The sequence below is a fragment of the Physeter macrocephalus genome, chromosome 4 (assembly GCF_002837175.3).
Source record: "Physeter macrocephalus isolate SW-GA chromosome 4, ASM283717v5, whole genome shotgun sequence".
In the NCBI taxonomy this organism is placed as follows: domain Eukaryota; kingdom Metazoa; phylum Chordata; class Mammalia; order Artiodactyla; family Physeteridae; genus Physeter; species Physeter macrocephalus.
In genome coordinates, this window is record NC_041217.1 from 145550923 (window position 1) to 145564658 (window position 13736).

The window sequence follows — 13736 nt, forward strand, 5'->3', positions numbered from 1 at the left end:
TCCTTGTTGGGGACAAGGACGAGCTCTGAGGGCCCCTGCCTGCCATTCTGTCTCGCTGTCACTCTCTCCTGTCCTTGCCTCTGTGCCCACTTCGTGCTTCTATCTGCCCACCTTCCGGCCTACCTCATCTCCTGCCTCCTGCCCATCAGACGTTCTGCCCTCCTCCTCTCACCTTTCTCCAGGCTCCCTATCTGCTTATCTCTCCATCTGTCTCTGACCCACCTGTGTCTCTGACTGATCACCTAAACCCTGATCGCCTGCCCTCCTCCAGTCTGTCTACTCTCTCCTTGTCTTTTGCCCCTTCTGCCTGCCTGTTTGTCCCTGAATTCACTTCCTTTTGCTGCTAAAACAATTGACCACAGCCTTTTGGACTTAGAACAACACAGAGTTATTTTCTGACAGCTCTGAAGTCAGAAGTCGGAAGTGGGTTTCCCTGGACACAGCCAAGATGTTGGCAGGGACCTAGGAGAGGATCCCTCTCTTTGCCTTTTCCCACATCTAGAACTGCCATCCTTGCGTTCCTTGGCTCCTGGGCCCTCCTCCATATTCAAATCCATCAGCTTCTTCAAATGTTCCCCTGCTTCAGTCTTCACATCGCCTTCTCTTTCATAAGGCCTTTGTGATTACACAGGCCCACTCAGATAAAACAGGCTTGTTCTCTGTCTCGGGATTAGGACACGGATACCCTGGGCAGCCGTTACTGTAGCTGCTAAGTCCTGTGTGACTACCATCGCCTTGGGCCCCCGATCACTCTCCTGTGTTACGGGTCTACCCGTTTGTCACTCACCTGGCTTCCCCTCTTTCCCACTCCCTGGATAAATTCACAATGTCATATGGAGTGTGTGTGTCTTCCCTTGAAAGGAGCTGGATGGAATGGAAGAACGAGAGAAAGGGAGGGAAAGCAGAGGAGACGAGGAGGGGACATGACCCCTGGTCTGTGGGCCCAGAACCCCAGCAGGACAAGCGTGTCCCAGCGCCCCTGCAGCCTCACACTCTGGGGTCCCTCACGCCCCACAACCCACCTGTCACCTGAGGCTCCCACGGCAGGTGAGTCAGGAGAAAGGGCTCGTCTCCAAAGGCTCAGAGGGAAGAAGCTCACCCCGGGCACCTGTCGGGGAAGGAGCCTCCCAGCTATTGTGTGGTAGCTTCCTCGCTATATCCTTAGAGGGGCCCAGCCAGAGCCCATCCTGCCCTGAGCAAAGAAGGCTTACAGACTTGGCTCAGCGCGAAGGCCTTGGGAACCTAATTCTTCACGCCAGATGAGATTTGAGAAGAGCCCAGCCTGGCCATGTCACCAGCCCCCAGCAGCCCTTCCTCACACGCAGGCCTGCCGGCCCCTCAGCGTCCCGAGCGGGCGGCTATGCAGGAGGGTCTGGGAGGACCAGCTGGGCACGAGGCTTGGCTGCTGGGAGAGGATGTCAGACCCGAAGCAGAGGACCAGCCGGTGCACCTCCCCCACAGGACAGCCCCTTGCAGTCCCCGGCATGTCTGCCCAGCAAAGGCTCAGAGGGAAGAAGCTCACCCCGGGCACCTGTCGGGGAAGGAGCCTCCCAGCTATTGTGTGGTAGCTTCCTCGCTATATCCTTAGAGGGGCCCAGCCAGAGCCCATCCTGCCCTGAGCAAAGAAGGCTTACAGACTTGGCTCAGCGCGAAGGCCTTGGGAACCTAATTCTTCACGCCAGATGAGATTTGAGAAGAGCCCAGCCTGGCCATGTCACCAGCCCCCAGCAGCCCTTCCTCACACGCAGGCCTGCCGGCCCCTCAGCGTCCCGAGCGGGCGGCTATGCAGGAGGGTCTGGGAGGACCAGCTGGGCACGAGGCTTGGCTGCTGGGAGAGGATGTCAGACCCGAAGCAGAGGACCAGCCGGTGCACCTCCCCCACAGGACAGCCCCTTGCAGTCCCCGGCATGTCTGCCCAGCCCCTGAGCAAGGACGGGCTTCTTCAACCCTGGAACTCCTGGCGACCTCGGGGGGACTTGTCCTCCTGACCCTGACCAGCGCCAGGCCCCTTGCACTCCTCCGCCAGCCTCTCTGCACCCAGCCCTGCTCTCTTGCTGCTTCTGCACACAGGTCCTCCTCCCGCCCCACCCCTGCCCTTCCTGGCCCAGGGACCCGGGTGCCAGAGGAGACCCCCTGCAGCCCTGTGCTGTGCTGTGATGCCGCCATGTGCCTCCCGAAGGGGACATCTCCCCCAGCCGCTGCCTGAAGCTGGAACCTTCTGTCCAGTCCCCTCCCCGTTCCTAGGTCACAGGGCTAGTTCACTCTGCTCCAAGATGGGGCCAGGAGGACACTCTGTGCCTGACCGGGGGTGGGGCAGGAGACATAGCTGGGAGCATCCTGGACAGGAAGCTTGGCAGGTCCCCTGGTGTCAGGCTATGCAGAAGGGCTCTGGCCGGTCACTCTCAGAGCATGGGACGATGGGAACTTTGTCTTCTGGGTGCCAGCCATGGACGTGAGCTCTAACTACAGGATTTTACAGGAGCTGAAGAGAGTGACTAAGAAGAGACCCTGCTCGCTCCACGCAGTAAGAAAGACCCCAGCTGTCCACACTCCTATGCACACCCCCCAGGACACACACATAGACAGTCACCCCTGTGCAGCCTCACCTATATGTGCCCCTCGTACACTCCACGCTCTGCTGACACACGTGCACACAGTCTCTGGATCCCAGGAGGCAGCAGGGTTTGCTCTGCGAGCGGGTAGGATTACGTGGAATTCAGCTTTGGTGCCCGCTGCTCCTAGCTCCCCTCTCACATGGAGCCTCCTCCTTCCCTCTGGCTCCAGAGCTCCCACAGACACGTGTCCTCAGAGAGAAAGGCAATTCTACCCATGGAGTCTTAGTCAAAAGAGGCCAGACTCAGAAGGCCTCCGCTCAAGCTCCTCCCTGATGAGCATCTTGGCAGGTTCCTTCCCTTAATATTTAAGTGGGATAACAGCCACCTCAGTCCTACCTCACTGGCCTCTTGAGGATCCAGAGATCAGGGAAGTAGACACATCTTAGACTCGAGTGCCACCCGTGGGCCAGACATGGTTGGGACACTGGGCTCTGCTCCCTGATGATGCCTATTGAAACCATTCCTTCAATTGTGCAGAGAAAGGTCTGTCCAGGGCCAGGACAGAGGGGAAAGTGGGTGGCATGGGGGACACTCTGGCTGAGGCCTCAGCATCCAGCCTCAGGTGAGCAAGGAGGTCTGAGTCTTAACAGGGCTTTGCAGGAGTGAACATGTGGCCCATAGCCAGACTTCCAAGGCTGTGAGCTTCTTCCCAGAGGGGAAGCATGAATAGCAGGAAGGATGTGTCTCCAGATGGTCAATCCCCAGGGCAACATAACGACAACCCCAAGTCTCAGGGCCAGAAGTCCTCTCTCTTGCCCCTCCCCCCAGTGTCCAGTGCCCTCCCTTCCACACCTGTCTAGTTCCTGGATTGGAGCACACTAACGGCCTTAGACTTGAACCCTAGAGGTGTACGTGCCCCCAGCCATCAGGCAGCTACCGCAGGGACTACTGGGGAAGGAGTGCTAATTCCCCATGCGGCCCCAGCCTGAGTCCCTGTCCAAAAGTCCTCCTTTGCACCTTCATACCTCAACCTGCCTCAAGGCCTGATTCAGGCACCATCTCTTCCCAGAAGCCGCCCTCTGATGCCACTCTGCCACCGTCTCCAGCAAAAATCCACATGCACAGTGCACCAGATGACTGTGACACAGACACTGATGATGGTAGGAGTGCCACACAGACCTGTCTCAGGAGGGGCAGAAGATACACCCATGAAACCTAGTCCATACACCTTGACCTCACCAGTGGTTACCAGGGATTAAAAATTCATTGTCTTGTGACTTCCCTGGTGGTGCGGTGGTTAAGAATCCACCTGCCAATGCGGGGGACACGGGTTCGAGCCCTGGTCCGGGAAGATCCCACATGCCGCGGAGTAACTAAGCCCGTGCACCACAACTACTGAGCCTGTGCTCTAGAGCCCACGAGCCACAGCTACTGAGCCTGCGTGCCACAACTACTGAAGCCCGCGTGCCTAGAGCCCAAGCTCTGCAACAAGAGAAGCCACTGCGATGAGAAGCCCGCGCACAGTGGCGAAGAGTAGCCCCCACAACTAGAGAAAGCCCGTGCACAGCAACAGACTCAACACAGCCAAAAATAAATAAATAGAAATAAACAAATTTATTTTTAAAAAATTCATTGTCTTGTGTATCGGTTTAAGCAATTTTTCCTTATGTCTGTTATATTCCAAAAACATACACACAAAGTTAAACAAAGAAACAGACCTCAGTGAAGGGGCAGAGGCCCGAAAGCTATCCATCTATCACGTGAAGTGGGTGAGTGCCTGCTTATAACCACCAATCCCAAGGCACAGCTTCTGCAGCAAACACTGTGTAAAGTTTAGAAAGATGAACAATTATGGGAGATACAGGGAGAGTCTAGAAGCAAGTAGGTGTTCACCGTATGTTTGCTGAATGAATGAGTGAGCTCTGGAACACGTGCATAGTAAGCATTTATAGACACACATGTTTGCATGGCACTGCCCTCCAGGTGACTGTCTACGCAGGTGCCTATTCCCCTCTAATCCACAAGCCTGCAGAAGACAAGGGAACACAGCTACTCTACAACCCAGCTTGGAGATGGCAGCACCCAGGGAGAGGCCACAACCTGGGCTGGCTGGGGCCCTACCTTCAGCAGATCTACTTCCCAGAGCCGGGGCCCAGCGGCTTCAGGTAGACGTGGATGCCATTCTTGGAGAGCAGGGTATCTGGATGGGTGGCCTTGAGGCGTCCAGGGCAAACTCAAAACAGAGCAAGCAGAGGGCTGTGACCACATTCATCTTGTTCATGGCAAACTGCTGTGCAAGGCAGTCCCTGCGATGAGCAGCACAAAATGACATCAGGCTACAGGGTGTCCAGAGTGATGAAAACCAGTGCTCTAAGTGACCGACAGAAATCAGTAACTCTTTTTGGATGAATAACTGGCTGATTGATTGATTGACCTGGGCTTAAGAAACAGATCCTGGGAGTATGGTGAGGGTCCCAGACCAGGTAGGTTCACATTGTGGGCTGTGGCTTAGGGGGTCTCTCTTGGAACGACTCACCCACCCACCTGCCAAGGACAAGACTATGCTAATGGTAGGAGGAAGGTCCCTGGAACTTCCCCTGCATCAGGGTCACCGCACACCCAGCATGGTCCCCCTCCTTCCAGAGTTCCCCCAAAGGATGCCTCCCCAACGACATCCTCCATCCTCGCCTCCCTGGTCCAGAGGACCAGGGGTGTTAGGCTCTCCTCACCTGGGCCCAGCAGAGAACAGAATGAAGGCAAAAATCCAACCACATTCTCCGCGGAAAAGGGCAGGGGGTCGAAGACCTGAGGGGACAGTCCTAGGGCAGGCTGACCCCATAGCCACCCACCCCATCTGACCTCTGGGCCCTGGGATGGCGTACCTCAGGGTCGAGCCACACTGCACTATTCCTACGGTGGGCATAGGTGTGCAGAGAAATCAGGCTACCTGTGGGCAGAGCAGAGGCCTGGTGACCAGGTGGTCGTGAGGCAGCCAGGCCCACCTCCTCACAGGGCCAGAATCCCCTAGTGTCCCCCTAACTGGGTACCAGCCCCTCCCTGAGCACTGCCAGTGACAGGGAGTCCATGACCACCCTCAACACATCAAAGTGCTTCTGATCATCAGCACACCTACTTCCTGTAGCCCCCTCACTGAGCACAATACTTGACACAGACATTTGTAGAAAGGAAAAGGACAAAAGGACTGATGCACCCCACCACGAGGTAGGACAGGCAAGGACTATCACACACTTTCTGCTTTCCATTAATTGACTCTCAAGGGAAGTGCTTGTTCATGATATCATGCTATCAGCAGTAACAGCTACCATTCACTGGTGCTTACTATGTGTCAGATCCAGCATTAAACACTCCTTGCAAAGCTACCACACACGGTTATACAGGTTGTACATTGCACAGCCATCATACCCTAAGTGAATGATGCCTCCTGAAGTTGTTCAGGGCCCAGCCTGCATGGTGGTACATGAGAGCCCTGATGAATATTGTCTCTTTACTCCTGACAACAACCCAGTAAGGCAGGGACCCTTCTCATCCCCAGTTACAGAAGAGAGAGCAGAGGCTTAGAGGTAGAGGGATTTACCCCTACCTTATGGAGCTAAGACTTGGACACAGGCCAAACACAAAGCCTGGGCTCTTCCCCACTGGTGCAAGAGTACAGAGAGCACCCGCACGGACTCGGTTCCACCCGGAATCCATCCCACCCCACCTGCAGGTAGAGAGCGACCATCCACAAAGTGACGGGCTTGCTGAGCTGGAGGTACACCTGGGGCACAGGGGGGTAGAGGCGGAAGCTCTCCTTGAGGCACATGGTCAGGTAGGTCATCTTCCTCAGATCATCGCTGCCAGCAACACAGCCAGGCCTTCCCGGGCTGCGAGCAACACGGTCCCGCGGGAAGGCGGGCCCAGCCCCAGCTCTTCCTTTCACCACCATCACACACCCGAGAGTCGGAGGGACACGAGTGCTCCAAGTGTCCAGGCCAGGCTGGACATAGGGTGGCCACTCAGACCCAGGGGTCTAGCTCCACTTTTCTCCATCCCTCCCTCACCTGCACTGCTAGGAAGGGAAAGCACAGGGCCCTAGGGGTGTATGTGCTCCCGGCCATCAAAGACAAGGTCACTCCTGTGTCTCTCAGGGCCCCACAGAAACCCCACAAGGGAGAGTTCTTTAGGTTCTGCTTGGTTTCCCTGGGGAGCTGGAATGGAGAGGAACAGGGGCTGATAGACACTGGTCAAATGAAGCAAGAAATGCATAAACAGTGACAAGCTCGCAGGAGCGTGAGTAATTTTCTATATATAGGAATATATTGCCACTAGGAAGCTCAGACCCCAATGTGGTCCAACTAGAACTACTGTGCAACACCTTATTACAGAGCCCCAACTCTAGGGTTTATTCCCCCTGGTCTTCATTGTTCACGTGTGTTCTACATTTCCTTGAATAGGTGTCCTTTCAGTTGCTTCAAGTTTGAAATGGAATGAAATGAAAATTAAATACATGTTTCAACTCCCTGCCCCCAGGCCGTGTTCACATTGTTCCCCCGACCTGGAGGGCCCAGCTCTCCCCCCTGGCCTATCTGAGTTTCACGGCTCCTTAGGAAGCCAGCTCAGGCCCACCCCTTTTGATTCCTCTGCTCTCAACACAGGGCCACTCAGTCTTACCCCGTTCTGTGGTTTTCTCCAGCTTTTGGGTTCTGTTGAGTCTGTCTTTCTGAAAACTCCGCGAGGGCAGTATCGTGGCTCCTGCCCTTGTGCACCCACACCCCGGAGAGCGCCTGGCACACGGCCGGACACGCTGGGAGGTTTCCAGCGTCCGACCGATAAAACCACACATCCTTCACCCGGATGCTGGAGTTCTCAGTCAGTCTCCCTCAGTGAATCGAAAGTGTCTCCCCTCGACTGAGCATTTTCGGAGCCCCCGCTGGGCGCCTAGCCCTGTGAGAAAGAGAGAAAGGTGACAGGACTCGAAGGCCCGAGGGGGCAGAGAGCACAGATGGGAGAGGGGCCCGTGGGAGATCGCCAAAGCTCATTCTGCACAGAGAGGTCAGCGTCAACCAGTGTCGTGTCAGCGAGCTCAGGCTTGAACCAAGAAACGGGAAACAGTTGCAAGTTTTTAAGTGATGGCGTTTGGGTAACAGCCTTTTCTCCGTCATCAGAGGAGTCTAGAGGCTGCACACGGCCATCCAAAGGCAGGTGGGAGGGAATCCACTCCCCCGGCTACCCCAGCTCTGTGCATCCTCAGTTTCCAAACCTTTCTCTCCCCGTGCTCCCTGCTCTGTCCAGGAACCCAGAAGGGTGCTCAGGCTCTGCCAGCTGCGGGATTCGGAACACGGGTCAGTCTCCTGCTGACCACCTTGTCTCCATGACGCCCATCTGAAAAGGGTCCGTTGTGAGAGAAAGGGCTCAGGGCTGTGTCCACGCATAGCTCCCCCCAAAGCCACAGTACTGAAGGGGAAAAGGACAAGGGCTACCTGCCGCCACCTGGTTTCCAGGGTGGCCCTGGAAGCACAGCTCTTCCCTGGGAGCGGGGAGCAGGACAGACGGGGCTCGCCCAGCCTCACTCACCACTGGATGGAGTCCCGGTCCCCAAGAATCTCTCGCACGTCCTCCCGACAACGATGCTGGCGCTCGGGGTACAGGGCCATGCAGTAGAGAAACCAGGACACGCCACTGGTGGTGGTGTCATGGCCTTCAAACATGAACGTGTCCACCTCGGCCCAGAGGTCTGCATCTGACAGCTCGATCCCGTCTTCATCCTGGGTCAGAAAGGCACAATGCGACCGCCCAACGCATCTGAGGTAGGTTCCAACAAGACCTCCTAACAGTAGCTGTCAAATGAAGGTCTGGAGGAGGGAGGGAAAGCTCCTTTTCAGATTGGGGGTGAGGACCTCCCCCTAGATTCCTATCTGTTCTCCCAAGCACAGCTTGGATGCCTCCTACTCCAGGAAGCCTTCTTTGACCCCTCTGGCCAAGTGACCTGTGACTTCACCAGCCCTGTCATCTTGGCTCACTTGACACACAGAATACCACCCGGAGGAGGAAGAGGCCTGTCAATGTCCACCTCCTGTCTCCAGCGTTTGGAGGCCAAGGCCAGGGCTTTCTCGGCGTCTGCATCCCTAGCATGGACACTAACCCAGGGTAGGGCTCAGTGAGTTTGTGGAGTGAGTGAATAAAGGACCAACTGAAGGAGGGAATGAATGAATAAGTAATGTATAAAACCTAAGATTGTAAGATTCACGGGTGCTAAGATTCTTCAGAGTCTTAGAAGTCTGGAATTGGACTTCAGGCATGTGACCCAGCATCCCTGACGCTACATCTCTCCCCAGTGCCACGGCCAGCCACAGCCAGCCCCTTCCCACCTCTGAGCCTTTGCTGATATGTATCATGGAACAAGAAACAGGTCATATGTGCTGGGGAAAGAGGAAGAAAATGCTTAGCCCCTGCTGCTGTCCAGTGAGCCCTGTCCCAGGAGGACGGTCTGAAGACCCGTGTGGGACAAGTTCTCAGGTCAGGGCGGGCGACTGTGCACTCACCCGGGCCCCGAGGAGAACGTCCAGGAAGTCCAGGTGCCTCCGGCTCTGGAACTTCTCCCTCTCTTTCTTGTCCTGCAGGGCTGCCTTCCGTTCCCTGATGACCTGGTCTGTCCCGGGAGCACAGGGTGTCACTGCCTGGGGACCCACCCTCTGCCCGAATGGGGAACGGATGTCCTGCAATGGGAGGGGTCCCCCAGGGGCCGGGAGGAGCTAGACTAGAACCTGGGCTTCCCGTGGTTGGGCCGTGCAGGAAGGTCCCACCTGTGCGGTCGTGGGCCACCTGGCAGGCCTGCAGGAAGTGACGGCCCTGCGGGGTGAGCCAGTAGATGCCGTCCTTGAGGTCCTGGAAGGACTCGAAGCGCTGCTGCATCAGCAGCGAGAGATCGCTGACCGCCAGGCAGTAGCTCCTGTCCCTGCACAGCGGAGGGAGGGAGGGATGCTCAGACACTGAACCCCAGCAGAGCCCCCGAGCGGCTCCATTCCACAATCCAGCCCCAGCCGCTGCGCTCTCTGCCCGTCCTCTCCCTGCCATTAGCCTCCCACCAAAGCCATGGGAACGGCCCGGCTCCACCTGAGCTGGGCTCCCTAGGGCAGGACCCTATCTCCTCTCAGACCAGGGCCCGGGAGTCCTGCCACCTCACCCCGCCAAGCCAGCCTGGGTAGAGACTGCGGTCAGCCCCGAGGGCCCCCTGACCTGTGGCCCGGGCTGCTCTTTCCTCTGCCAAAGGTGCACTTCATGAGCGAGTCTAGCGCCATGTGGCCCACATCGCAGATGTCAAAGCTCTTATGCTCACGAGACTTTTCCTCCCACTTGTCCTAGAACCCAGAGATGGAAGGTGATGAGGGAGAGAGGCCAGCCAGGCTGGGTGCCCGACACCTACCCTCCAGGACCCGCTACTGTCCTCCCCCCACACACCCCTGGTCCCTGGCCTGGCCTCCATCCTGCTGTTATGCCGGTGGTGGAGGGAAGAGGCTTCAGGCTCAGAGGGCAGAACCAGGAGGCAGCCTCGCCCAGTACACACAGACACTTCTTCCCAGCCAGGCAGCCGTGTGTAAGGGGAGAGGAGGGCCGAGGGGTGGTGAGCTCCCCAGCACAGTCTGTGTGTAAGTCAGGCCTGCAGCGATACTGGGGAGGAGCCTCCTGCAAAGGGAAAGACCAGCCTGGGTAACATCTGGGGATTATCCAGCCCTAAGACTCTGAGCTGCACCCCTGATGCCCGGCATCCATTTTAGTTTATTTTGTTCTATTTTATTTCATTTTATTTTATTTTATTTTAATGTTTTAGGCCACTCCATGTGGCATGTGGGATCTTAGTTCCCCGACCAGGGATCAAACCCGTGCCCCCTGCACTGGGAGCACAGAGTCATAACCACTGGACCGCCAGGGAAGTCCCCCGGCATTCATTTTAGAGATGAGTTGCTCTTGATGTTATTTCAGGCAGTTGTGCTAGGCTGAGAACGAGGAGACACTTTTTAGATATGGAAGGTTTTCCTAATATTCTCAAGTACAGGCAGCCCTCAGATCTGCTACAGTAGGAGCTATACTGGGGTCACACAGAGGCCCTTTGATCTGGGAAGAGGGAGGACTGGGTCTCCTGGTGGAGACAAGGGCCGGAGCTGCCTGGCCACTTGGAGCCTCAGCACCTGGTCAGCACCCAGCCCGCAGCAGGTGTCAGGCAGGGCAAGGCTCGCACAGCTACTGCACACAGAAACGGGCCTCGGGGCCTCAGTAATTCTCCTCACTGCCCTCCCCCAGGGAAAACTGGCCCTGCAGCACAGTCTCCAGGAGCCTGGCACGGGGAGCTCGCCAGCATGGCACGTGTGGACTCGGCGAACACAGCCACGTAGGGCTTCAGCACGTCATAGGGGAAGCCAGATGTGAGCAGCTTGCGATGCTGAAACCACTTGGGCCCCTGGAGGAGCAGGAAGCCTTTCCCTGGGGAAGGGATGGGAGAGGGCGGGACGGTCAGGTCACACAATCCTGCCCCATCCCTGGCAGCCCGGGGCCAAGCACAGCCAAACCACCCAACCCCGCCCCCGTCCTCCCTGCCCAGCCTCTCATCCCAACCCAGCTCTGCCTTCCAGCCACCCAGCCTAGCAGCCTCTGGGGACACCAGCCTGGGTCCTGCCACCACTCCTTTCCTCAGGCTCTGGCCCCAGCCAGCGCCACCAATAAAACCTCCTGGATCACCTCTAGTGCCGCCTCCCCCAGGAAGCTGTTCCTCACAGGGACGCATTGTCCAGAGCCTTTGCCCTGCCTCTCTAGGGAAGAGACACTCTGGCAGGAGAAGGTGCCTGAGACCCACCTCCCTGGCAGCCTGGAGCTCTCCTGCTTCCTCCCGCGTTTCCTACTGAGCAGCTGAGCTTAGCGTAGGCAGTTGGGGGCCGGGTGGTCCGGTGGATGGAATAACTACCAGAGTGGGCACTGGGCAGGGAGGTCTGGACAGGGAAGGCTCCTGCTCACCCAGCACCAAGGGCAGGAAAGGCAGGTGCCCACTCACCAATCCACTGGAGGAAGAAGTCAAACACATCCGGGGCCTTAGGGTCTGCAGGACAAAGAGAAGCTTGGGTCAAGCGGGGACTGGGGATTTCCAGAGGATGCTTGGTGGTAAATAGGGTGGGGACCTCAGCTGCCTAGACTTAGGGTACAGGCCCAGGAACCCTCCCCACATGGTTCCTTTGCTCTCAGGAAGCTCCACCTTCTCCCAGGAGCCCTCACCTCCTCGACTGTACACAGCTTTGGTGTAGTCAGGGTCATAGATGTTCAGGAAGCCAAGGAACTCCCAACCAGACTGGGTGGGAGTAGGGACACCACCTTGTCCAGACTCCCCATCTGCCGGATCTGAAATGGCAACAGAAGGCCAGGCCACTCGGGAACCCAGCATCACCAGCCAGGCCAGCGGGGAAGAGAGGAGGCTGCCCAGGAAGGCCCAGGGAGCACCCACTCCCTCCTCCAGCACCCCCTCTCCTAGCCAGTCACCCTGTCCTACACATCTCTGGGCTCAGTCCCCTCTCCAGCCCCATAACTACTGCTCTAAGTCCAAGCCACCCTCTTATTGCCCCTGGGTGAGCTTGGCCAACCTACTTCCATCTGGTGCCTGCCACCAACCTCCTATCTCCACTGCAGCCAGAAGGAGTAAGTAAGTAAGTGTCAGAGTTAAGACCATCACCTCAAACTTCTAACTCCAGGTTTGCTAATACATGACTCTCACTCATTTTGTAGCTACTTGCTATGTGCTGGCATGGTGCCAAGTGCTTTCTCTATGATGTCTCTTCATCCTTTCAATACTCTGTCCTAGAGCACACAACACCCTCTGGACAATCTCTCCAACCTTATCTCAGGCCACTGTCCCACCTAGTGGCAGCTCCTGGGAGACACCATACTTTTTCCTACTCCCCCTACTGCCACTAGAGGGACAATGGCCTGTGATGTGGTTGGAGAGATCGTCCAGAGGGTGGTGTGTGCTCTTTGGAGGGTTTTCTAGCCACATCTACTCACCTAAAGGTGTTTTATGTAAATGGGGTATATGACAAATACTTTTCCAAAACCTGCCTTTTTAAATTTAACATATTTTGTCCTTCTTTCCAAACTAGTGCATTTAACTGTCCCTCAGTATTTCTAACAACTGCCTAGTATTCCACTGCAGGGATGTACCATTATATATGTATCCATTTTTCCCTGTGTGGAGGGAGACTTTTAGAGATATACTTAAAACCCTTCAGTGGGACTTCCCTGATGGCGCAGAATCTGCCTGCCCTTGGACATATATACACTACCAAATGTAAAATAGATAGCTAGTGGGAAGCAGCCGCATAGCACAGGGAGATCAGCTAGGTGGTTTGTGACCACCTAGAGGGGTGGGATAGGGAGGGTGGGAGGGAGGGAGATGCAAGAGGGAAGAGATATGGGGATATATGTAGATGTATAACTGATTCACTTTGTTATAAAGCAGAAACTGACACACCATTGTAAAGCAATTATACTCCAATAAAGATGTTAAAAAAAAACGAATCTACCTGCCAATACAGGGGACACGGATTTGAGCCCTGGCCCAGGAAGATCCCACATGCCGTGGAGCAACTAAGCCCATGCCCAACCTCCTATCTCCACTGCAGCCAGAAGGAGTAAGTAAGTAAGTGTCAGAGTTAAGACCATCACCTCAAACTTCTAACTCCAGGTTTGCTAATACATGACTCTCACTCATTTTGTAGCTACTTGCTATGTGCTGGCATGGTGCCAAGTGCTTTCTCTATGATGTCTCTTCATCCTTTCAATACTCTGTCCTAGAGCACACAACACCCTCTGGACAATCTCTCCAACCTTATCTCAGGCCACTGTCCCACCTAGTGGCAGCTCCTGGGAGACACCATACTTTTTCCTACTCCAGACTCTGTGCTTGCTGTTCCATCTACCTAGAATGCTCTTCCCTTACTCTTCACGCGGTCAGCTCCTTATTATCCTTCCAGTTTGACCTTGAATGTCCTTTCCAGCAAGAGCCCGTCCTGGGTCACCCTATCTAAGCAGGGCCTCCTTGTTAGTCTCTCTCCCAGCGCTGTGTTTATTTCCTTCTTAGTACTCACTACTTTCTGCAATCTTTTTACTTTGTTGTTTTCCTGTTTATTATCAGTCTTCCCCCCA

The 13736-nt window shown here is 55.9% G+C and overlaps 1 protein-coding gene across 1 annotated transcript in view; it reads right to left on the minus strand.

Annotated features, from left to right (window-relative positions):
• Positions 1-4687: 4687 nt before the first annotated feature.
• CYP4B1 (cytochrome P450 family 4 subfamily B member 1) overlaps positions 4688-13736 on the minus strand; it is a 22192-nt gene continuing 13143 nt past the window's right edge. The window contains 16 exon segments of the mRNA XM_024119869.1: positions 4688-4749; positions 4752-4861; positions 5285-5318; positions 5321-5360; positions 5438-5502; positions 6277-6306; positions 6309-6409; positions 8130-8320; positions 9098-9204; positions 9359-9510; positions 9792-9913; positions 10906-11033; positions 11599-11643; positions 11817-11878; positions 11880-11906; positions 11908-11939. Coding sequence (XP_023975637.1) covers positions 4688-4749; positions 4752-4861; positions 5285-5318; positions 5321-5360; positions 5438-5502; positions 6277-6306; positions 6309-6409; positions 8130-8320; positions 9098-9204; positions 9359-9510; positions 9792-9913; positions 10906-11033; positions 11599-11643; positions 11817-11878; positions 11880-11906; positions 11908-11939 — 1308 coding nt within the window.